The sequence below is a fragment of the Trichogramma pretiosum genome, unplaced genomic scaffold, assembly GCF_000599845.2.
Source record: "Trichogramma pretiosum strain Unisexual culture from Peru unplaced genomic scaffold, Tpre_2.0 scaffold54, whole genome shotgun sequence".
Lineage (NCBI taxonomy): Eukaryota > Metazoa > Arthropoda > Insecta > Hymenoptera > Trichogrammatidae > Trichogramma > Trichogramma pretiosum.
The window spans coordinates 745,811-770,226 of record NW_019641628.1 but is presented as its reverse complement, the minus strand read 5'-3'; the positions used below and the strand labels follow the sequence as shown (position 1 = coordinate 770,226).

At 38.2% G+C, this 24,416-nt stretch overlaps 3 protein-coding genes and 1 long non-coding RNA gene across 5 annotated transcripts; 1 reads left to right on the top strand and 3 right to left on the bottom strand.

Moving 5' to 3' along the window:
- Positions 1 to 321: 321 nt before the first annotated feature.
- LOC106654301 (regulating synaptic membrane exocytosis protein 3-like) lies at positions 322 to 13,609 on the bottom strand. Its single transcript, XM_023459076.1, has 7 exons — positions 13,092 to 13,609; positions 8,812 to 9,051; positions 8,017 to 8,200; positions 3,087 to 3,301; positions 2,871 to 3,010; positions 2,069 to 2,793; positions 322 to 735 (listed from the first exon to the last, which is right to left on the bottom strand). The coding sequence occupies exons 1-6, from the start codon at positions 13,486 to 13,488 to the stop codon at positions 2,587 to 2,589; spliced, it is 1,383 nt and encodes a 460-aa protein (XP_023314844.1). The 5' UTR covers positions 13,489 to 13,609; the 3' UTR covers positions 322 to 735; positions 2,069 to 2,586.
- Positions 13,610 to 15,747: 2,138 nt separating this feature from the next.
- Positions 15,748 to 18,041, bottom strand: LOC106654314. Its single transcript, XM_014374110.2, has 5 exons — positions 17,393 to 18,041; positions 16,505 to 16,598; positions 16,238 to 16,410; positions 16,054 to 16,147; positions 15,748 to 15,979 (listed from the first exon to the last, which is right to left on the bottom strand). Exons 1-5 carry the CDS (start codon positions 17,484 to 17,486, stop codon positions 15,853 to 15,855), a joined length of 582 nt encoding a protein of 193 aa, XP_014229596.1. The 5' UTR covers positions 17,487 to 18,041; the 3' UTR covers positions 15,748 to 15,852.
- Positions 18,042 to 18,925: 884 nt separating this feature from the next.
- On the top strand, positions 18,926 to 20,579 carry LOC106651524. Of its 2 annotated transcripts, none has more exons than XR_002763462.1 (4): positions 18,926 to 19,308; positions 19,375 to 19,522; positions 19,594 to 19,708; positions 19,786 to 20,579. It is a non-coding gene; the product is annotated as an uncharacterized LOC106651524 (long non-coding RNA). The 2 variants fall into 2 exon arrangements; XR_001339348.2 differs by having other exon boundaries at positions 18,926 to 19,312.
- Positions 20,580 to 20,686: 107 nt separating this feature from the next.
- On the bottom strand, positions 20,687 to 23,446 carry LOC106651489. The gene is made up of 3 exons (XM_023459086.1): positions 22,468 to 23,446; positions 21,596 to 21,807; positions 20,687 to 21,082 (listed from the first exon to the last, which is right to left on the bottom strand). Exons 1-3 carry the CDS (start codon positions 23,432 to 23,434, stop codon positions 20,687 to 20,689), a joined length of 1,575 nt encoding a protein of 524 aa, XP_023314854.1. The 5' UTR covers positions 23,435 to 23,446.
- Positions 23,447 to 24,416: the final 970 nt, after the last annotated feature.

Genomic DNA, 24,416 nt, shown 5'->3' with positions numbered 1-24,416 from the left:
TATGTTAAATGTTATTCGAATGAAGTTTTATTCTATATTTAGGTGATTGGTAATATCAAAATCATAAATTTTTCTTCTCGTATATAATTGAAAAGCCTTTCTTTCTCACCCATTATAATATTAACTAAATATTTTTGCTAACTTTGTTTTACCCATACATACGTTTTATATGTACAAATATTGTAGCGTCTCGATTTGTCTGTGTGTATACATCTATACAACATTATTCTTTGTTTATTTTGTAGCAATGAGTTCGTCATATTTATTTTTTAATTATATATATATAGATATAGATTCCCGCTTGCTTTATTACTTTTGTATATTATAATATTCTTCGTTTTATATATCTATATATATATTTATATCTTCTTATGTATATAATATATAATTAGTTTAACTAAATTTAGTTTGCGACATCAAGTTCGTCTTTTCTTAGCTTCGTAAAAACTACATTTGTTTAGTACTTTTTCTTTGTTGCACAGAGAGTAGAGAAGTCGTAAGTCTTCGGAAATCACCAAGATTTCTTCAATTCAGCATTTTGAATCTTCGTTTTTCCAAGTTGTAGTTCGTAATGAGAGTTTCACAAACAAATTTATAAAACCTTTATTTTTGAGTCTCGGTTTTTATAGTTTAGGTCATCTTCGTTCATTAGCACAGCACATAAATGTTTATGCACATGAAATGTAATAAATAGAGCTGTTGACACTCATTAGAGATCCGTTTATCGTCGTTTCACTGTAACAGTAGAAACAATATTTTAAAAAAACGTGATTTTTCATTTTCAATTCAAAGATAAAGAACTCCCAATTATTAAACACAAATTAACTCGAGGCATTTCATTGAAACACAGAAAACAATGTTGCAAACGAACGAAAGACAAGCTTGCAATGCACACATTCATACCTTTGAATTTATGGACTTTCTCAAAAAAAGTAAGGGTTTCACTTAAAGCAGCCGGTTAGGAGACGTTATGAAATAAAGTTGAAAAATTATTGACACGAATTGAATGAAAAAATATGAATAAATAAATACTATGTTTTTACAAAGTGTAATACAATAATGATTTACACTTAAAATTCATTTTCTGGTGCATTTCTTGAAAATTTGTGTTTTGGTTAAATTTTTTTACTTGTGATATTCCACCATAATAATTTCAAATATAGAGTTGAGGTTTGGCTCAATTTATTGAGAGATCGACAGTTATTGGCGTCATCTTAGTTGAAAATCAAATCTCTCTGCAGAAAAATTCAATAAATACTTTAGCTCAATATCACTTGTGAGTTTCAGTCCAAACACAAATTTTCAGGAAATCCATAAAAAATAATTATAAAAAATCCTATTTTAAACTATAATAGAAAACGTCATTTTTTAAAATGTACTTAAACGAAAAAGTGAACAGAAACGCGAAATTATTTGAATCCCCGATAATTTTATACATTATTCTTGGAAGGGTTTGCTCTCAAAAAATGAAAAATAAATTCTATCATTTTTTTATAAAATTACAAAATTTAGCTAATTAAGATTAAATCAGAACCTATATTACATTTGTCACAATTAAATATTTGAAATTGTTTGAACTGGAGTGAAATACGAACGTGGAAAATATTACACAATATCAATAAGCAGTAGCAAGCAACAGCCCTGGATATACATTTTCAAAGTAAAAAATATATATACTTCTTATTCATGATATTACAAGTGTACAAATATTTTTTAAACAGACAATTAATATTCATCATAGTTTAACGAAAAAAAAAAGTTATACAAAAACTTTAATTGATCTAGATCGTGATACATTAATATTTGATAATAACACAAATTGATATTAAAAGCAATAGTTAAAAATAGATTGATTACAAATGTTCAGAATGACTTAAAGCTGGTGCGACTTTTCAAGCGACCAACTTTCAAAGCAGCTCAGTATCACGATCCATCAATACATCTGACAACAAAAATATAGGCAGCCATCAATAATCGGAAATATCAAAAAGGATTGAGAAAGTACGGTACGGAATTTGAACGAATAAGCAAAACTACGAAAGTGGATGCTCTGAGACACGGTGCATACCTATTGGAATAAAATCTATAATCTGGCGTTCTGCAGGAACATGATCACGCCGCTCTACCCACTACCTCTATTTTCAGTCTCAATTGCGAAATACAGAGATAACTAGGAGCTCGCATTATTTTTGCTTTATCTCTCTCGCTCTATATTTGTATTCGCCGCTATGCGCGTGTGATTCACGTGTGATGTGCTACAATGACGTTAGTCAAGATCTAGTGCATTATCAAGTACCAACATCGTTCATCGCTCATCACTCGTGTGTTCTATATTAGCTTATAAACGATCATATCTGAATGTAATAATGGAGTTCGTATTGCGTTCGCACGGCTCACCCTCGATGTGACACTTGGTCGCTTCGTCGCATGAAATTTTGCACTTTGCGCGCGCACCTCTTTACGGAAAACAAGAAAACAAACAAAAAATCATGTTAAGCGAGGTAGTACAAGTATGGTCATTTGTTTATATACGAATCAATAAAGACTGGCGCGGCTGAATTGCAGCGAAGCGCGTCGCAGGTGCTCTCAAAATTTCAGCGAATCGAGGGAGGCCGCGGAAGATCGTCGCGACAAGCCAATAGAAGGTGGCCCACTGACCAGGGACGTCGTTCCGAACAACTTGTACCAGCCGAACACGACTTCGTTGAGGTTCAGATTGTCCAGCATTATTTGAGCTACGCCCATAAACACTTTTTTCCCTTCCAGGCGCCCGTAATCGCCCCAGACCGTCACCTGCAAAGAAAAAAAAAAAACAATAAATGATCGTTTCGCGTAAAATTCGCACAGCACGAATCGGTCTCTTGGCGTACCTGTAAAATACATCCGTTGAAGTTTTCTCTGAAGGCAAGGGGCTGTTGGTACATCGGTTCCAGCGTCTTTCTGGCCGTCGCCGTTTTGGCCTTTGCTATGCACTTTTTACCGTTCACCAAGTAAACTTTCACGTACGGAGCTGTAAAAAGAAAACAAAGGCAAAGTAAGAAATGAGCCGTTCTCGAGCGATATAGAGAAGCATCGAAGTAGCTTACCTGGCAAGACTCGGCTGCCGGGTTTGTTTTGCAGGTCGCGCGCACGAACCACCTCCACCTCGAGGTAGCCCTTGGTGTTGCTCAGCGAGAGCTGAATGTCGCCGAGCGCCGGCGCGCCGAGAACCTGTCGGCCGACCAGTTGGCCGGGACCCAGGCCCTCGATGAACTCGTTCAGCTGGCCGGGATCGGTGTACGTGCGCAAACCCGGTGACCAGCTATAGATCGTTATCGATGTCAAAAAAAAAATTTACAAAAAAAAAAGAAGAAGAAGACGTTCGTTAATTTTCTTTGAATCGAATTTGGAGCTCGGTGCTACTGCGAAAGAAATTTTTTGTTCAGCGAGAAAGAGAGATAGATGGAGAAAGAAAGAGAGATGATATTTTCCTTTTTTTTTTTTTTTTAATGGAAATTAAGATGAAGGAGCTGTGCCGAGAGAGACGGCTTGGCTCTTTTTCTTTGTCAAAACGAAAGAAGAGCGAGAAAAAGAACGATGTAAAGAAACATTTGCAGCACACAACTTTATGCATAATTGTACGTACAAATGAATTCTTACATTCATAATAGATATTTATATGCGTGGGTGAAATTTGCTAATTTAAAAAAAAAAATAATAATAATAATAATACAAACAAAGGAAAGAACAAACAAAAAATCAACAGGTAGATGATAGACGCAAAGGTTGATGCATCGATATTCTCTTACACAGATATAGGGACAGATTTTGCATTTACTTGGACGACGAAAAAAATTTTTTTCCAAGAGTAATATAGTTGAAAACCCAAGTTGCATAAATTGGGTTTGTAGAGGTAATAAGGTTTTTAATGGAAATTTTAAAACACATCTTCAAGATACAATGACGAGTATGACTACGGACGTGGATTTTAATGCCTTCGATGTATATAATTATACGACATTTGTTTGAAGGGTTCAAAGATAGGTTACAGATTGGCTTGCCCAAGTTTGGGTATGGCATTGAATCATATATGTCAATAATAGAGTAATGCTGTGGTGATATAGATAAGTCAGATAATTCAAGAGTGAGATTTGTTTTGTAGTGTAAAATTAGACGTAGTTATGGAAAGTTAGTATAGCATATTCATCAAACGGTGCAATGAAAAATTGTGTGCACAACTGGCGGGATAATTATTTTTTAGCGCCGCTCGTTTACTCACTCGGCACTTCCTTCGAAATCATGCCACGATTTCTATCCCGTCGCTAAAAAAGTATTATCCGCAAACTCGTTGCATATAACATTCGTAAAGGTGCTTTCGAAATGAGACAAAATTTCGAGCGATACTGAATAAATTTGGTGTTATACAATTAACGATCATGCTTGGAACAACCAGGAGCAGTATCAACTCTTTTACTGTTAATTATTTACTTTGCATCATTAACGATTAAGCTTGACTTACAACACAATCGGTCTACGAGACTATACACTAAGCAAAGAAAGCAATAATAAGCATCATAACTACCAACTTATCTGACAACAAGAATAACATCCAATTATTTTGATAAAAGCAAAGCAAGTGAAAGCGTGATCAATGATCATTGCACTCAAAATCACTTTTCCGTTGGACGTAATTTTTTGTAAACCTACATTTTCGGAATGACATATTACACCGCAATAGGATAATACTCAACCGTTTAACATAGATGTATAGATACATGGATTTATAAGTACAGAACATATCGAACAAGGTGGTCTGCTTATTTTCGGGGACATCGAGTATATTTATTTTCAAATATATAAATTTACTAACCTGTAATTCTTATTACCATACAATTATTCATAAAGATCGGTATACATATATTTAGCTGGGAAATTAATTTATAAAGTATTGTGTTTGTAACTGTGAGATAAATTTATTGGCTTTTTCATTATTCTCATATTCGACATCATATTATGTAAATTACGGTTAATGTTATCTTATTTCTACAGATTTCTATGATTTTTAGATATTTACTTAGAATTACTTGTATTTGCACCAAATCAATGAAAATTTCGAATGCAGTGAGAATGAAAATGTTTTTTTTTTCTTATCAAGTTTTCATCAGTTACAACACGTGCTTGGAGCTATTCAAATCAATATAGATTATAAGTATTTTCCTATAAACATAATACGCTTAGCCAAGTGAGAAAGTGAGAAGAAGACAAAGAGTAAGTTTAAGACAGGCATATAAATATATGACAGATATAAAGTATATGTACGTACGTATATATATAATTATTTTGTACGAAAGAAAATGATATACACAAGCGACAAGATTTCCACTAAGGGAAATAATCATTGAGTGACGACACGATCATTAGTTCATGAATTAATATGTTGATACAATATATTGTGTATAGAGAACCGTGTCGTCACGCGTACATAAAAATTCACGCAAAATAAAAAACACCCAAGCCGAAGAGAAAGAAAGTCATCTTGAAGTCGTTGAATAGGTAAGTAACATATTCAAGTTCATATGTTGTTTTGTACAAGTATGTAGACTCTTTTATAGCCAAGTAAATTATAAAATAGCATAAGAAAATATAATACGTAACATCAATGTCAAGGCTTGTTTTCCAGGTCCAAAAAATCCTTTTTATGCTTGTTTAGTGATTATAATTTTCAGTATGTATTATATATAAAAAATTGTTTTGCACGTGTCAGTGGGCGCGACGTAAATAAACAGGTGGAGTGAAAGATAGACCAGTAAATTCGTTATAGAAAAGAGAAAGCAGAAAGAGGTACAGAGCAAGAGGGTAGAGAGAGAAAAAAAACAGGTTGTTTGACAGTTCGTAGAGACAGAGAGATATATAATAATGTATATGTAATAGGCACAATTGACAGCTGGATTATATAGAGATGAAAATCGTGCTATAATTTTTTTTTTGCGCGCGTGTGTCTTATTTATTTATTTTTTTTTTTTTTTGTTAAATCCGTGTGTCTGTAGGATTCTACTTACGAGCTGCCATCGGAGCTCGATATGGAGTTGAGACTGCCGGCGTGAGTCGTGTCGTTGCTCGGTAGTATCGCAGCCGAGTCGCTAAACATATTGGCTAGATTGCCCAGGGACGAGCCACCGCCGGTGCCGCCGTCGCGACCGAACTTGTTGTGCAGCTGCTGACGCGCCTGCAGCGAGTACGAGGACTGATGCAGCGGCTGTAGCTGCTGCTGCTGCTGCTGATGATGATGATGATGACGATGGTGCTGGCCGGCTAGGGTGGCGCTGGTCGGCAGCACCTCCTGGGAGCGCTGCACGCCACTGGGTGTGCTGCGCTTGCGGCCGACGCTCGACGTGCCGCTACCTATGAAGCGGCCGGAGCTCGACAGGTAAGCCGGTGACAGGCCCGATGCCGATCCACCGACGACGAGGCCACCCGCAGGACCGACGCCGCCGCCGCCGGCGCAATCTTAATTAATGCCAAATCACAACACACACCGCCCCAATCAGTATAATCGTTAAAAGGATTCGAGGTGCAGGGCTAGGTCAATCTTTTTTTTTTTCGTTTCTTTTCATAGCCGTTTTAACTTTTTGTTGGTTCTGTTTTTGTTATCTGCGAAATGCCCATGAAACCCTCTTTTCTCACTTTCTCCTTCGATAATAATCATATATACTCGTTGACTTAAATTAATGTAACGAACGGGACTCTCGTATCTTGAAAAATTTAGATATTTTCCTATTATTCCTACGATCTACGAACTTACTATCATCCAAATTTCATACATCAAATTCAATCAATGATAAAAATGCTCCTTGTTCTCAATACTTAGCGTGAGTGGTGACAAAAAAAAATATGAAAAAAAAATCGGATGATAAATGTGCGACTAAATTTGTGTTAATCTAGCGCCTCATGCGCTTTTAAACGCCATCAGCAGTAAACTACCAAAAAACTAATATCTAATGTTCAATCTAAGTCAAATGTCAAATAAAAATATGCTCGTTTTATTTCTAGATAATCATCACAGTACTGTATCAATTGTAGAGCTACCTGCTGGCTGCTACCAAACTCTATTATTATTAAAAAAAAATAAATAAAAGAATAAAAAAATAATTGAAGCAAAAACTCAAAAGCTTTGAAATCGGACAAGTTTCCCAAAAGAGGGACTATACTTTCTCTCGAATTCAGTTGATCTTGCGACTGCGAGTGCGCGTATGATTGTCTCGATCGGCGAAAAATAAACGATGCAAAAACAAACAAACCAAGTCCCGATACTACTCGGGACTCGAGTGCGAAATTCATCATAATTATCAGTTAATATATTGAAAAAAAAATCAGATTTCTACTGCATTTTTCATTCTCAAATGCGCTTATCGAACGTGTGTCTACGAATGTCAAGCGTCGGACTGTCGAGAAAAACATATTTTCTCATTTCGATCTGGATGAGAGCGAAGTTTTGTTTAATAAATATCGTGTGTTCAAGTGTGCGTGTGTATTAGTGTACACAAGTAGCAGGACATTCAGCAACAGTTTCGCGGCATGTACAAAAGGCGAGCTCGGTGCACAGCAACTATAGCTACTTCGTTTGTTTCAATTTACATAATGCATATGGTGTTGTTTTTTTTTTTTTTTCTTTAAACCTATTGTTGTATAGTAAAAATGCCAGTACGTAATTGATAATAAATATTTTTTTTATACATCGTGTTTGTCTATGTCTGTATGGCTGAAACGTGTTGTTTTATTTTCTTGCAAGCCCGCGAACACGTCGAAGGCGCTATCTCCAGGTCGATCATGGTCATCTGCACGAACTCTTTGGATAATACGAGAATATCGATGTCGAGAACGTCCATCGTATTTTTCAGTTTTCTCTCTTTTATTTTCAAAAGCGATCGTCGAAAGAAAATGGCGAATGATAAAAAAAAAAGTATAAGTATTTGAAAGCGCTAAAAAACCAAATAAAAAAAAAAAATAGGTGAGTATAGTTGCGATATCGTCTCGGACCTGTCCCCGTCTCCGCTACCCTCGGCCTCGCCGTCGCTGCTGGCCGAGCTCGGCTGTCGGGCGCTACGGCCGCTGTCGGACTGCGCCTGCTGGTCGGGCAGCACCTCTTCGCTCCTGTGCACGGTGAACGAGGACTTGCCCTTCTTGCCGAAGCCGAGCCTGCGCTTCCGGCCCTCTTCGCCCACTGTTTTTCGTCGTGGTAGTTCGTAATGGTAGAGGTGTGCGAGAGAGAAGGCGCGCGACAGGTTGCGCGACGAACACAACAGACTCATTAGTATAAAAGAGAAAAAAAAACAGTCCACTCTCGCTCGCAAAGGGCGCTTAGTTATGCAATGTAATTGCAGTTAATCAGAGCAGCAGCTTGCACACGTGTGAGTCTGTCATGTGTGCGTGTATGTGTGTGTGTGTATGCAGAGAGTATACGTGATGATGCGTGCTGCAAGCTCTCCGAGATCTGCGCGTCGGTTCGTGTACCGATGAAACTGGGACACCTTTGACATTTCGATTTTTTTTTTTTTTTTTGCTTTCCGATTCGACGCCTAAATTCGTCAGCAGCCGTGCGTTTTTCGCGCGAACGAGAGACAATTGTGAATTGGAACCAATTGGAATCGACCGAGTCGAGTATACGGATGCGAAACATTATTTTTTTCAAACTAATCCTCGTCTAAATTGAAAAAAGTCTAAATTATTCTCGAGTGCACCGCGAGTCGCGCTGTTCAACATTACATAAATCTGTCTCGAAGTAATAACAAGAATCAGCCGCGACTCGATACGAGCTTTTGTGAAACACATTACCTGTTGCCGACAACTGACTGGTGCTGTTGCTCTTCTTGCCCATTCCGCCGCTACCGGACTGGTACTGACCACCGGCACCGCTTCTGCCGCCGCTGCTGCTACCGCCCCCGCCTCCTCCTCCTCCGTCGGTTCCGCTGCCACCACCGGCGCCGCCTCCCTTGTTGCTCGACGATCGTTTGCTTTCGCGCCTCGCGTTGTCGTCCGGATGCAGACCTACCGCCGTGTCGCTGAGGCTGCCGTCTGTGCAGAACACGATCATTATATACAATTCATCGTGTTTCGGGCATATTTTTTAAATTGGAGATAGAAATTTGTTAGTCCAGACGCCAGCTGTAACCAAGGGTCAAGGCCCAGAATGTTACCAAGACGAAGAGGAGAGTTTTTATATTTTTTTTTCCATTTTTTTTTGAAAAATTTTTTTCCACTTGCGAATTCACAATACTCCATCTGTTGACGATATCAGAAAGCTAAATAATTACACGACACCTTTGGTTACGATTAATCGTACGAAAAATATTGTTACGATATAAAGCATATTTTGAATATCAATCTGTACATTTCTTTGTGAAAATATAACTCGTTTTTATCGGAAAATTTATAAGGATCGATATTTCGAAATACGTTTTATATCGTAACATTATTTGTCGTAATTAAAAGGGTCATCTTTTTGGTATGAGTTTCTTGATTCCATCAACAGATGGAGTATTGCGAACTCGCAAGTGGCAAAATAACTTTCTCAGGGTATATATAATTACTTCCCTTATCGTCAATTATTGGCGATGCACCATGACAATTCGGCTGACAATCCACGCATTTACACGAAGCATATAGCCGCAAGCATGAGCGAGGCATGTGAACGCGCGATGGGGGTCTAGCCGCTCCTTTCGGCTTTTTCGAGCGCTCTCGATCGCTTTAGCTGCGCGGCAAGTAACGCAAGCGACGTCCGCTCGATTTTGTTACGTATACGGCTATTAATAGTATGTTGCGTCACGCGTAACTCGGTCTCTCTCGAGTTCGACACTCACTTGTTTCCTTCGAACTGTGCCGGTTCGTGCGGGTTGCTTGCTCGCCGCGCATAACGTACACTTTTATCGCGGCACGTATAGTTCAGCTGTTCAGTACACGCTACGACGCCGCAGCGTAACGAACAAGAGAAGACTCTCATCGAGTGCAGTTAGTGTTTTTCTCGCTACAAAAAAAAAGTGACAAAGATTTTTTATATACCGAAAATCGACCGCGTGTGTGGTGTAACGCGAGTTTGCGGAACGATGGCTTTAATAATAAACCAAGACTGCTTGAGATCATTGAAATCCATGCGAGAAAGTACCAATTGGCAGATCGAAATGGAGAGAAAAAAGTTCTTCCGTCATTTTCATCCGTTGGCCGCGGGTTGGTACGGCCAACTGCCTAACCTCCGCGACTTTTTTCGCCCCGAGGAGATCGACTGGCTTCTCATCGAGTCCGTCGTGTCCGACAGGGACGCGTTCAAGCCGGATCCACTCGTAGAATTCGTGATCGAGACCGGCTACAAGGACGTGCCGAAAGTCGATCCGGACAGCGGCGAGATACTGCTGGGGCGCACCACCGCCGTGCATCGCTCCACCAAGGCCGTGGTCGTGCGAAATCTATTCGATATCTACGTCAGGTTCGAGGCGAACTACGTCGACGAGAAGTCCGGCCTGACGCATTTCCACGTGGCCTGCCGCTACGGCCTCAAGGACATCGTGGAGAAGTTCCTCGAGGTCGACCAGCTGGACATCGACTGTCCGGGATACGCGACAACGCCGCTACAGCTGACGCTGATCTACAACGAGATCGAGCTGGCCGAGCTGCTGCTGAGACGCGGCGCGGATCCCAATCTGGCCGACGAGGCCGAGGGACTGACGCCGCTGCACATCGTCAGCAAGAGATACGACGACGTGGACTCGGTCCAGATGCTGCTGGAGATCGGCGAGGAGCAACGCCGACCGGTGTTGCTCGACGCAAGGGACAGGCTGGGCAGGACGCCGCTGCACTGCGCCGTGCTCTGCGACAACAAGCAGGTGACGGAGCTGCTGCTGCGCAAGGGCGCCGACCCGAACGTGGCCGACGCGCAGGGTAACACGCTGCTGCACCTCATCTGCCGGGATTGTCACGATTGGCGCGACTTCGCCGAGATGCTGTTCAGGATCAGCGGCGTGGAAGGATCGAATCAGGTGCGAGTCGACGCTCGGGACAGCAAGGGTCGAACGGCCCTGCACGTGGCACTGACCAGCGGCAAACGCACCCAGCTGATCCCGCTGCTGATGAGAAACGGAGCCGATCCCAATGCGGTCGACGACGAGGGCTCGACGCCGCTGCATTACCTGTGCAACGTGAAACAAGGCGCCGACGTGGCGCGGCTGTTCTTCGACGTCGTCGCGGGCATCCAGCAGCAGCAGCGGATCGACGTCAATGCTCGGGACCGGCTGGGCAATACGCCATTGCATCTGGTACTGTCCCAGGCGTTTCCCTCCGAGTTCTTGATCGGGCTGCTGCTGCAGCACGGGGCCGAGCCGAACCTGGCCAACGCCCGAGGATCGACGCCGCTGCACACCGTCTGCGACCAGAGACGCTCGTGCGCAGACGGCTTCGTGCAGCTGTTCATCGAGATGTGTCGCGAGCTCGATCGGCCGCTGCTGGTCGACGCTCGGAACGACGCGGGCGAGTCCCCGCTACACTTGGCTCTGTACCACGGCTTGAAGAACGCCGCCGAGATTCTGCTGCAAAACGGCGCCGCGGCGAATTCGAGGAACGCCAGAGGATGGACGCCGCTTCACGTCGTTTGCCAAGTCAGCCGCGACGACGACACCGACTTGATGAGGAAGTTCTTCGAGGTCAACGACGACGTCCAGCAATTAGTGCAGATAGACGCCGTGGACGAGGAAGGTCGGACGCCGCTCGCGTGGGCCGTAGCGAGACTGTTGCCAAATTTGGTCGATTTACTCCTGAACCGTGGCGCTGATCTGTCAAACTTCGTCTTTCCAACGGAGGCTCACTTCGACGAGGCAGTCAAACTCTCCGAAAGCAGAAGGTACGATTTGAAGTTGAAACGAGCATCCGACGCTATGGCCATCCTGGAAAATCTCGAGAAAAGGGGCTACGAAATGGATCGGAGCAACGCCCTGACGATCGCGAGATTCTTCACCAAGCACGGAGCGTTCGAAAAACCGAAGAATTTTACCAAGATCTCCCAGGCGACGAGAAAGATAGCCGTAAAGGCCGGCCTGACGCTCTACGATCTGTGCCACTTGCCAGTAGAGGAGGCGGCCAAACTGCTGACGCACCGGGACTGCGCGAGGTTCGCGGCCTCGAGCGGCGCTTGGGCGCGACTGCCCGAGTCGACGCTGCAGGCCTGCTTCGCCGGCCTGTGCGAGGCGCTGCTGTGGGGATTCTTCCGGCGCTGGACGGTCTACGGTTTCCTGGAGCTGACGAGCTACCGGCTGCCCGTCGAGTGCGGCGAGATGATAACCGTGCAACTGACGAATCAAGATTTGGGTAACGTTTGTTTGGCCGCTACGGGCCAGAGCTAAGCGACGATGCCGACAAGAATATTCTATGCTTTTTTAAAAATGTTTGGTGTTTTTTAACTGTTGCAAATTTTGCATACTTTTAAGATAAATTAATTAGAAAAGATACTGGTGAACAATTTACTAACATTATCTCACAATTCACTTTTCAACGAAAAATGTATTTGTTTTTTCATTTAAAAATCATATTTTTAAAATTAATTATGTTCAGTGCTTGGCATGCAGCGCTTCATTACTTTTCAATGGCATACAATGTAAATCAAACAATTATCTTTACAACAATAAAACAATTTAAATTAAAAAATTTTATGAAAAAGCCTTAACGATTTATAACAAAAATTATTCAAATTAATCCTTATATTAGTTTAAAATTGATAATAATATAAACTAAAAATATTCTTATTGCCCGGCGCTCGGCCACTCAATGTAAACAGACACCGGTTGTTCGAATAATAGGGGTAAAATGTATTTTTATTCACAATAATTGCCGCTAGGAGGCTCTACTGCTCCAAAACTACATTCGCGCAAGAGAAAATTATTTCCTTCTCGCATAATTCTGATCCTCTTGTCACTATAGTCATTTTAGGAAATTAACATAAATTTATCAAAGATTCTCATCTGGCGTCTGGACCATAAATAAATTATAATGATACTTAATATATATAGACAGGCAGATCTGATCAATCCGATACAGAGAGAAAGATAAATGGAATATGGCGAGACTCGACTTACCGATTTTGTCGTCGGCCGGCGCCTCGGAATTGCTGAAGCTCCTGGTTAACTGGCCCCTCTTGACGCTGCCGTTGCGCCGATGGTCTTGGCGCTCGTCGCCCGGATACCTGCGATCCGAGCTGCTCGGCTTCTCGTAGGAGCTGCTCTGGCTCGCCGCGTACTCGCTGCTTTCGGGCATAGAGGACGAGCGTCGATTATTCGATGGACGACGATTATTGTCGTCGACGACGTCGTGTTCGTCGTCGCCGTGATCGACGCGTTGTCGCACGTCGTCGTCGTCGTCGTGATCGGCGGACGGTCGCGTAGTAGGTGGCGGTGGGACGTGCGTCAACGACGACGACGAAGAAGAAGGATCGTGATGACGATGATGATAATCGTGTGGATCGCCGTCGTCCATGCGCGTCGACGACGATCGGCGGCGTTGGGAGCGGCGGCGACGCGACGGCCCGTAATGATCATCAACGTCGTCGTCGACGTCGTAATAATCGCCGCCACCGTGGTGGTGGTGGTGGTGGTGGTGTTGGTGGTCGCCACGTGGCATCGATGACGGGTCGTGGTGGTGGTGTCGATGATGACGGTGATGGTAGTGATGGTGATGATGATGAGGCGAATAGTCATGAAGATAATGATCGTCAGCGTAAGTGGGCCGCGATGAAGATGATGATGATGCGGGTGGTGGTGGTGGTGATGATGGTAATAGTGGGTCATTAGCAGTGTCGGAAGGTGTTTGGGAATCATAGACAAACGAACTAGCTGTACCAGGGCGGGGTGCTCTCTCATAGGGCCTACGTGTACTAGAGATAGTAGTAGTAGTAGTAGTAGTGGCATTGGTCGAGTTATTGGCATTGGTGGTGGTATTAGAGTCGGAGTCGGCGCAAGTCGGGCCGCCGAGCGCGCAGTTCTCCGCGCTGCACTGGCTCTCGCTCTCCATCGAGTACTCGTAGTACTCCAAGGTGTCGCTGATCGCGACGTTCCTCTTCTGCCTGATATTGCTACTACGTTGATCCCTTCGTTGCTGCTGCTGCATCTCTTGGCGACACTCGGCGCAGTCGTTACTGTAGTAGTCTTGCCGATTGTGCGTTGTCGTTGTCGCTGCTCTTCCGTATAATAATCTGTTACCGCTGCCGCGTGGACGCCGATCGACGAGGTCGATGACCGTCTCCAGTGAGGCCGTCTCGTCGTCGGACTTGAGCACGGCGTCGGTGCGCTCCTCGTTGTAGTACTTGTAAAACTCTCTACTCTCCGGGCAACTGGTGTTTCTTCGGCGTCGTCTGCGTAGCCTCTCGTCGGCGTCCTCCTCCCAATTGGACGCGATCGGGAACGAACCCGTGACCGTGAGCGGCCGCCGCCTCCGTCGCATCTCCAACGCCGAGTCGTCGTAATAATAATAATGATTAGAAGAAGACGAGATCGGCGTGGACTCGGCGCGCGCGAGCATCATCCTCTTGTTGGTGCTGCCGGCGTCAGACTAGTTAAGTTAGCGGAATTTTTTATAAATGTTAATATTTTTGATCGGGGGTGGGCTTAAAAAATTTCTCCTTACTTGCGGATTATGTCTCCACCCTTATTTTTACTTGCGGAGGTAGCATTAATTAGTTATAAACAATTAAAAATCAAAAATTTTTTCGCTTCGCTAGATTCACTTTCTGCTATTTCTACGTCCACAGTCGACCTATGGAACTCGTAAAGGTCTTAAAAAATTCCTCCTTACTTGCGGATTCCGAATAATAAAAGAAATGAACGAAAAAATGATTTATATCAAAACGCAATTAAAAATAAAATATGCATGTATTATTCTTCTGACAGGTCGCAGAACGTTTTGCGCGCGCAGCTTCTGACCGTCATGAATGTCAACATCATAACAAATAACCCTCATTGATAATTTATTATTCTAATTAATTTGTTGAAATCCGAATGATTGATTTTGCGTGCCATGTGCATATAATATAGAAGAATCGGCATCAGTTGGGTCGGACGACAATGGACCAACTTCATATGCTTTGCATTTTACAGATGCATTATATCTGAGAGGAGGAAATATTTCTCAAAAGTTCCTAAAAGAGAGGCATAGGCTCATCCAAATATTTTGCAAAGCAATTTGGAAGCCAACAAACCGTTTCACAGCTATTGTATGTGTCAAAAAATTAATACCTGTACATAGTGCTTTAAAACAAAATGCATTTTTGCAACTATTAGCATAAAGGATGAAAAACGGAGCTAACAAATGGTGTTGTGCTCCTACTAGAAAAGATTGTAAAAATGTCTATGAAGATGCTTATTGTCATCCATTAGGAGTAGTGTTATTTTTTTCAAAGTTGCACAGAAATCATGACATAGGCATTATTGGGGTAATACGGAAAAAAATTTATTTATACAATTAAACCTCAAATTTTATTACTTTATTTCAGGAGCACGTATTACACATTTATTCATGAAAGTTGAACAACTATTTGAAATTTGACAGTTTTTGTATTGCATTCGAGGTCTAAACGGAGGCTTAAATGTTTTTAATTTGTCTACTTACAGTATAAGGCTTTAAAAATGAATAAAATCTTCTTTTGGATGACAGGCTTAACAGCCTTTTATCATAAAAGGCTGATAAGCCTGTCATCGTTTTATGATAAAAGGCTGTTAAGCCTGTCACCCAAAAAAAAATGTTTCCCTTCTAAAGCCTAATATTATAAGTGTAGACAAATTAAAAATATCTAGGCCCCTTTTATTAGCCTTTGATAACAAATTATAAAAAATATTTTTCTGTAAGTCATTCTTCATCTGCGTAAAACTCATCTGCAACAACATGCTGAAATAAGTGATCAGGAATTGATCGTACCTGAGCATGTATATTTAAATAAGGTACTTGATTGTTCCTAATCAATGCCACGCGATCACTAGAAATTGAACATAAAAAAATTATATAAATTATATGTAAAATAAAAATAGTCGGATATAAATGAATACTTACTATTTCACGTCATCCAAAGAGCGATAGAGGTATTTTACCTCTCCTCCACCCAAGAAACGTGTCGAGCAGTACTTCTGTGCCCAGTAATCATTATCTGTTAACAAAAAGTTACAATAATTTAATAATTATTTCAATATTTCAATAATAATGTTTTTGATGTGAAAGATCTATATTTTTTACTTACTTTTTAAATGTAAATAATCCGGAGTAGCCAGATCAAACACCTCCCATCGATTATTGTTGACGTCGAAGAATATTTTTCTAGTCTCTGAGACAGGTGCATTCTCGATGTTGCCATGGATCTGTAGAGCAGCATTGGCATCGACATGCTCCACATTCTCTAACTCAATAGAAGCACTGCAGTTGGAAAAATAAAAAAAAAAGGATTAAGAAAAATTGAGATATTTATTAGATTTTTATGGCGAATATGTCAATTTTTATAGAAACTTACTACTCTAAGCCATCGATGGATCTCTCCAATGATAGTAATGGTCTGCCTTCTAAAATTTTGCTTATGCAAAATTGATTTGCCCAAGAATCTTTCCCTGTAAAAAAAATATATAACATTTAGCTTATTACTATTAAGGGCTCAAAGAGGACTCTAATAATTTTATATTTCTAATTATAATATTAAGGGCTCAAAGGGGGCTTAAATAATTTTATATTTATATTTAAGTGTTAAGCTGAAAAACTGAAAAACTTTTTGTTCAGAAAATGAGCCTTTTTCAATACCTCATTTGAAAATAGTTTGTCCAGTTATATACTTACAAACACTTAAATTAATTGGTATAAGTCTAAAGACCTTCAACAATAAGTATTTGTCGTCTCCAAGCTGCTTGTTGTAGGTTTCTAATTCAGTTGTATGTGGTTTGCTTTTTTTTAATGGATCATTGGCCATCAGCGCAACTTCAAGCTAAGCATAAGATCAATTTTGCCTACTTTCACAGACAATTTAACAAAATATTTTATTAAAAATTATCAAAAATAATCATTAATGAATGAAATATTCTGTTAAATTGTCTGTAGAAGTAAGAAAAGTAGATTTTATGCTTAGCTTGAAGTTTTGCTGATGGCCAATGTTCCATCAAACAAAAGGAAACCACATAAAATTCAATTAGAACACTATGACAGGCAGCTTAGATGCTTATCGTTGAAAATCTTTATACTTATACCAATTAATTTAAGTATTTGTAAGTATGTAACTAGACAAAGTATAAATAGATATATAAATTTATTTCAGCCCCCTTTAGCCAATAATTACTGAATACAACAAGAGAAACAAGAGCAAAAATATATCAATAGAAAAAATTGAAAAAAGATATTGAAAATGCTAACTTACCTAGGCGCAAATAGTCTTGAAGAGAAAGGTCAGATACTTTCAACCTGTTCTCGTTAACATTAAAGTACATAATAAAGGTCCTTGAGTCGGCCATCCTTGCAATATTTTAATTATCAATTATGGAATTAAAATTAGTAATCACGAACAATTGTCGTCTGTCACACAACAGGAAAGAGTGATATCTAAATAGCGAATCGTTCTGGTTAAGTTAATCGACACTATGTATCAGTAGCGCCACTTTCTTTGATATCGAAAAAAATATTGTATAGATAATTCCATTGAATTAGTTGTAAAAATATATCATTATCATTTTTCGCTCGTCGTCCTGCCGAAGTTTATAAAAATGAGCAAACAAGTATCCATACCACATTGTACATTAATTGTTAAATTGTTAAACTAAATGCAAGTTGTTTATTATGCAGATAATATACTTGAAAATCAAATTTTATGTTTAAGTTGGCATACATGCTGATTATAACCAAAAACCAGATGGCGTTATACACTACATTTGTACACTGTATTTGTATGTCTATATATAACTGTCATTGATATACCATGGTGTTGAACGTCATTAAGTTCGAAATCGCAGACTTTCATAATATGCAATGTAGAATTGATCATTTCAAAAGGCTTTACAGCTATATGGACAGTTGCAGTGCATTTGTTATAAAACTAAATAGAATCAAATGACTTTTGTCTTCTGTTTGGTTAAGAAAGTGTTTTTTGATGATTACTGTGCCTTTGTTGAAAATAAAAGATAAATAAGATGACCTTTTTTCAGTTTATTAATTGTGGATAACTGGATCAGGTCCCAGTGACTGCTAAGGCTATTGAATTTTTTCCAAGACAGTAAAAACAAACCATTTATTAGGTGGATAAACGTGATGCAGATTGATGTGATTCGCTTTTATTGATGCAGATGTATTTTAAGAATCACTGTGCTGTTACACATGATGAAAGGATGAGAATGTTCTGCATTTTGGATTAATATTTTATTGCAACACAGTGATAAATCAAATCCTAAGACTACCAAAATTAAATCTGCAACCTCAAAGCAATACTTATTACCAAGCTCCAAGCTCTGATAAATAAAGAGTCAGTCATTTCGATCAAGCAAATCTTCTAGTAGTCTACCTCCAGCATGAAAACATCTATAAGATCCTCATCGATAAATTAATCATTAGTAAATCAAAATCCATCAAATTTGTACCAAGGATCTCATTTTAATAGGCTGCCGACATCACCAATATCAAGTGACTACCTTTCTTCAATGTCAAACCAATAATTTCCAAATTTCCCAAGTTCTGTTGACATCAATGAGTCGTCAAAATTTTTCAAGACCTCCACTTGCATCTCAAAGCGTATGTTCAGACTTCAATTATTGGGACAACACTTGTCTATTGCCTGTAGACAATACATGCCCTGTTGGCCTTTTTATGCATAAATTATAATCTTGACCAAACTTTATGCACTATTGGTGTTCATTCAAATATTATTTTAGCAGAACATATGTGCAAATCAAAAAAGTTTTTATTAAAGTGGAATTACAAGTCCAACTGGGAATTATACGCAAAATGCTCAAGCTCAATGAAGACTTCATCTTGAACAAATGCCTAGTCCTGCAAGTTATTCAAGTACTAAAAAAACATCTGCTACATTACCAAAATGGATCATAAAATAACTTATAATTTACTAGATACAAGTTATCGTAGAGGATCAAAGAACAAAAAATGAAATATTTATAAGCAATCAAAAAGGTCTGGTTCCACATCTAGTCACTAAAAAGTTTGTTGTTGAAGATCAAGAAAACTGCTCAACTTAAAAGTCTTTGCTTCAAGATCAAGGAAACTGCTTCACTTAGATTTCTAAGATACTCTGTATATAATATATGCGCATCTGCAGATATGGTCAAACAAGTTGGTATATAATTTTACTGTATTACTCTAAATTCTTTCTTGAATATTAACAAAAGTATTTTTTAGATACAAATTCCTTTTTTATTGAGCTCAATGATTTAAATGGAAGTGGTTCTAGTTCCTGTTTTTTGCAAAACTTTTATCAGTACCTTTATGCAATTCATCACTACAGGCAGAAGATTTCAATGTCTACTTTGCAGACTCACAACTGCAGGTGATCTTCAGTTAATTCCATGAGATTAAATAACGAAGCTTGACCATATTATTCATTTATACTTTTTATAGTGCCTGCTGAATAATTTATGCACTTTGATCACTCTGGGCAAAGAATGGATTGCATCAAATGTCTCAAATTGATGTAAAGAACCAATGAGATTATGGCAATAAAAATTATTGTAGAGTGAGTACTAAATTCAGGCGCACATTTTTATGAATTATATGATAATATTTAAACCATGTCCTTTTAAATTGTTTCAGAATAATACGTTTCCAAAAACTAGCTGCACTAGTATAATATGCAATATCATCATTAGTATAATATACTATATCATTGATGTGTCTAATAATACTCTAAATTTAGTTCAGTTAATTTATTATACTCTGAAACCTGTTGCATTTGATGCTGTAATGCACATCATGCATACATGTCAAACGCAACTGACATGGAATTAACTAGCATTGATTGTGACCATGTATTTTATCTTCTTATGTTTAATTTGTTAAAAATTAAATTTACAATGGGTTCTAATGTAACTTATTTTAGACTATAACTGTTGATATAAAACATGATGACAAAATAGCACAAGACAATAATTTTTATATTCAAATGATATTTGAATATATATACTTTATATATATTGTAATAAAGTAAGAAGATTGCACATCATTAATTTGAGTTTGGCATAAGTTTTTGCTATTAAAAATATGTGGTGAAGTATATGGGTGTAATTAATTAAAAAATTTTTTATATTATAGTTGTTTTCAAATTAGTAAACTCAACTCCAATGGCCGTAAAAGAAGCCTTGAAGCCACGTACTTCCCCTTCTAGTTCTGGACAGCTCATACTTTCTAAATGACTGAAAGTACTGCCAGTGTACATTAATAGATTAATAAACAGTGATGCTTTAGAAGGAGGTAAAAAATCATCATAATTGTGAAAAAAAAGTAAATATAATTAAGAAGAATAGCTGATAAATAGAAAATCAGCAGATTTCTGTTCCCAACAATCTTTAAAGTTACCACCACTTGGCAACAGTTATAATATGTTGATAAGGTTTGAGGTAAAATTAAACGATAACCATTTAAAATATTGGAAAGTTTTTTATTATATATTACTTTAAATTACAAAACTATTGCTCACGCCCTCACTAACAATTGCTCACGGATTTTTGTTTGCATAAAAAATAGCTGCAATCTCAAGATCAGGCAAATTTTTTGGGTCCAATTGAACAGATGAGTGAGCATTATCATCCATCTTCATCCATATACCATTTTTTTGGCAATAAGCAACATAATGACCATCTTTTTCATAACGTATGTGTTCCACTACGCCCATCAAATGAAATACCTGTTGCTCGACATGAAGCAGTAATGGTACAGTATTTAACTTGGTCTTAATTAATTTTGGTATAATTGATGGATTGTAGCCATCTTCTGTAGCTATCCACAAATAATACGCAGAGCTGAAGTCATAATTTACATCAGAATCAATTGTTGTTGTGCAGAAATCACAATAGTTGAGTTGTTCTTTTATAAATTGATTTGCTACTTCTTGCTGTAATGTTTCATAATTATTTTTGATAATATCATATATCTGTAAGCTTTCAATTTTTATCATGTTTTTGACTGTAAGCGAAGCACATCCTTTACAATTGTAATTTACAGATATATTATTATATTTTTGCATCAAATCTGTAAATAATTCTGTAACATTGCTGTGGCAATCAATTGTATTATGTTGATCAGCCTTAAATTGGCCCTGTAGAATGTAAGCACGATAAGTGTATATTGACCCTGTTCTAAGTCCATTTGTTGAATTATAATTTACTAAAGTTGAAGCAAACGATGAATATTTTTTAGTATCTCTTTTACTTTTTGATTTATATTGATGTCTTTCTATAAATGATTTGAAATTTTGATTACTGGACATACAAAAATTTAATATTTCTACAATAGAGTCAAAAGCACATGTATTCGTGAATTTATATTTAATACTATTGACAGTTTTCTCATTGTGAGAATTACCATTTTGAAGAATCGATAAACTTTGAATTTTTTTTGTAATTACTGATTCTAATTGCTCACTATTGGACTGGGATATTGTATTTTTATTTGATTGAACTATTGCAACTTTCTCACAGGAAATTAAATCTTTGGTGCCATTGGAATTTTTGTTATTGAAAGCACTATAGTGCGATTTACCAAAACCCATCCAACGTTCAACATAGAATAACTCTTCAAGAAAAGTTGAATCAGCAATAACATTTTCATCTGCATTATCTGAAGAATTGGAAACGGTTATTGTTGAATAAGATTCAATAAGTTCAATATTTTTTTTAAAAAAGTCTATGATGTTCCATTTGTTTTCAGAGAAATCTATATTTTTCAGAGTTAACTCCAAAGGTGATGGTCGAACTGCTCTTATGGTATGCTCGTGTATAAAACTCGTCCAGAAAGGAAAAAAGCAGCATAATTTAATAAAATCTTCGGTAAAAGCTTCACAGGAGTATGAGTTTGGTTCTTCATCAATAAAAACGTTATTATTTCTGGATGATACAGATGGTTCTAATGAACCTTCACTAAGATTTTTAAAATAATCAACGATTTCTGCTGGAATTAGGGAAATATTTTCCAGAAATTCATTAAACAGGAAGGAAGAACAATATTTCTTTTTCTCAATTTCTACAGCTACCCGTTTGTAATTATCTTGATACATTACTTCTTTTAATTTTTCTCTATTTTTTTTTGATGTTGGCGTATCGTTTTCATTTATAATTTGTTCAAAAATGATATATAAATTTTCTTTGAATGCTTGAGCATCTGATATGGAACTTAAATAAATAATGCTGAAAATATAAAACTGCCTCACACTGTCTTTTGTAAAACAATTTAATGATTTCACCCAACATATTATACAATCAATGTGTACGTATACAATACATTTAGGTCTTTTTATTGTTGCATGAGATTCTGAGTTTTTTAACAGCTGAAAGCATTGAGAGAAGTATTCTCCCAATGGTGTTCTTTTATTGAAACAACTAATTATAGTTGATGCCAACGGAAATGAGGGAGGGCAAAAAATAATTCGGTTGAAAGCAGCTGTTCCTGCCCTGAACCATTCCGTTACCATTAATTCGACAATTTTTATTGGATTCTCGCAAATAGCTTGAGCGCATGAATAATATTGGCCGTTAATTTTTCCAACAATCAAAATCAATTGCACATCAATTTCATGACCGAAAATGTCGATACTTTTAAATATGCCATCCACTAATTTAAATTCTAAAAAGTCCATACCTTTGAAATTTTCTTTAAAATAATGGGTTTGATTTGATCCATAATATATTAAATGGAAGTCAAACCACCCTATAGTTCTAACATAGCGTTTGTACGCTATATCTTCCTTCAATGATCTTATCGCATAAACAATATTTGTTTCTAAAATACTTTCATCGCAAGATTGTTCACCATCTTCGTCATTTATATCCTCGTCATCTTCGACAGAATTATCACTCGAGTGGCTATAGTTATCATCGAGAGGATCGGGGCAATCGGCTGAAATGGCTTCGACATTCACTTGTGATATTTTCGGTTTTTTCATTTCGGGGGAATGGTTAGTTTCTTTTTTTGCTTTTTCCTTTTTTTCATCCCTATACTGTTCCAATCTTCTTAACACTCCTAAACCACCTGCAGCTCCCCGGTTTTGACTTACGTACGTGTAAATGTTTCTCTTCTTTGAATTCGTTTTTTGTGCAGCTCTTTCCCATATCGAATATTCAATTCCATTTTCAAATTTTGTTTGAGATTCTGCATAAAGATTACCATCTTCGTCGAAAAAATCATCTACCATGCCGCTTAATTTTAAAAATCTATCCTGGTGATTTACAGCTCTTGGTCCTGCTGGCATTTTGTATTTTTACATAAACAATTAAAATTTTTGATTGATTTAAGTCAGCGATCTCGATCGTAGAAAAGTAATGGAGTCCAACACCATAGTATATCAATGGCAGTTATATGAACGTCATATAAATAGTGTATAACGCCATCTGGTTTTTTGTAATTAATGATATCGAAATGGAGTTGGACAAAACGATTCAAATCGAGTATGTATGCCAACTTAAACTTGAAATTTGATTTCCAAGTATAATAAGTAACTGCATAATAAACAACTTGCATTTTATTAAACATTTTATCTATATTGTAGTATGGATACATTTTTACTCATTCTCATTCATGTCGACAGGACGACGAGCGGAAAATGATTAAGATATCATTTTTTTCCGATTTCACGGAAAGTGGCGCTACTAATATATAGTGTTCGTTTGCTGAACCCGAACAGCTCGCTAATCACTATTGCCTGCCTGTCAATTCAAATCATCCAGTTGTATTACTGGTTACAATTGTATATCTGTGGTGACTATTGACAAATTGCAAGAATGGCGCAAGCAAGGACCTTCAGAATTTTTTTTGAAGTTAACGAAAAGCGGTGGAAAGTATCGGATCTTTCTCTATCAGACTATTTGCGCTTGAGTAAGTTGGAGTTATGAAGGGGTCAAAGGGGGCTTAATTGTATATTTATAGTATTAGACAGTATAAGAGTGAAAAAAAAAATTGTTTCAAAAACACACATAACCACCCTTTTTTTAACCCATTGAAAGTATGTATATTCGAAAGCTTTGAATTTCACAAATGTAGAAAGAAAGCTTTCTGCATGTTATTTTACAATACGTAGCTTAGATGCGAGTAAATCTTATGTAAATCAGGGTCAGATTATTATCACTGTAATTGACTGTTTCTAAGCATCTAATGGGACGATATACTTTCAAATGATTCAATAAAAGGGTTGTTATGTGTATTATGTGTGTTATTGAAGTAATAAACTAAATTTT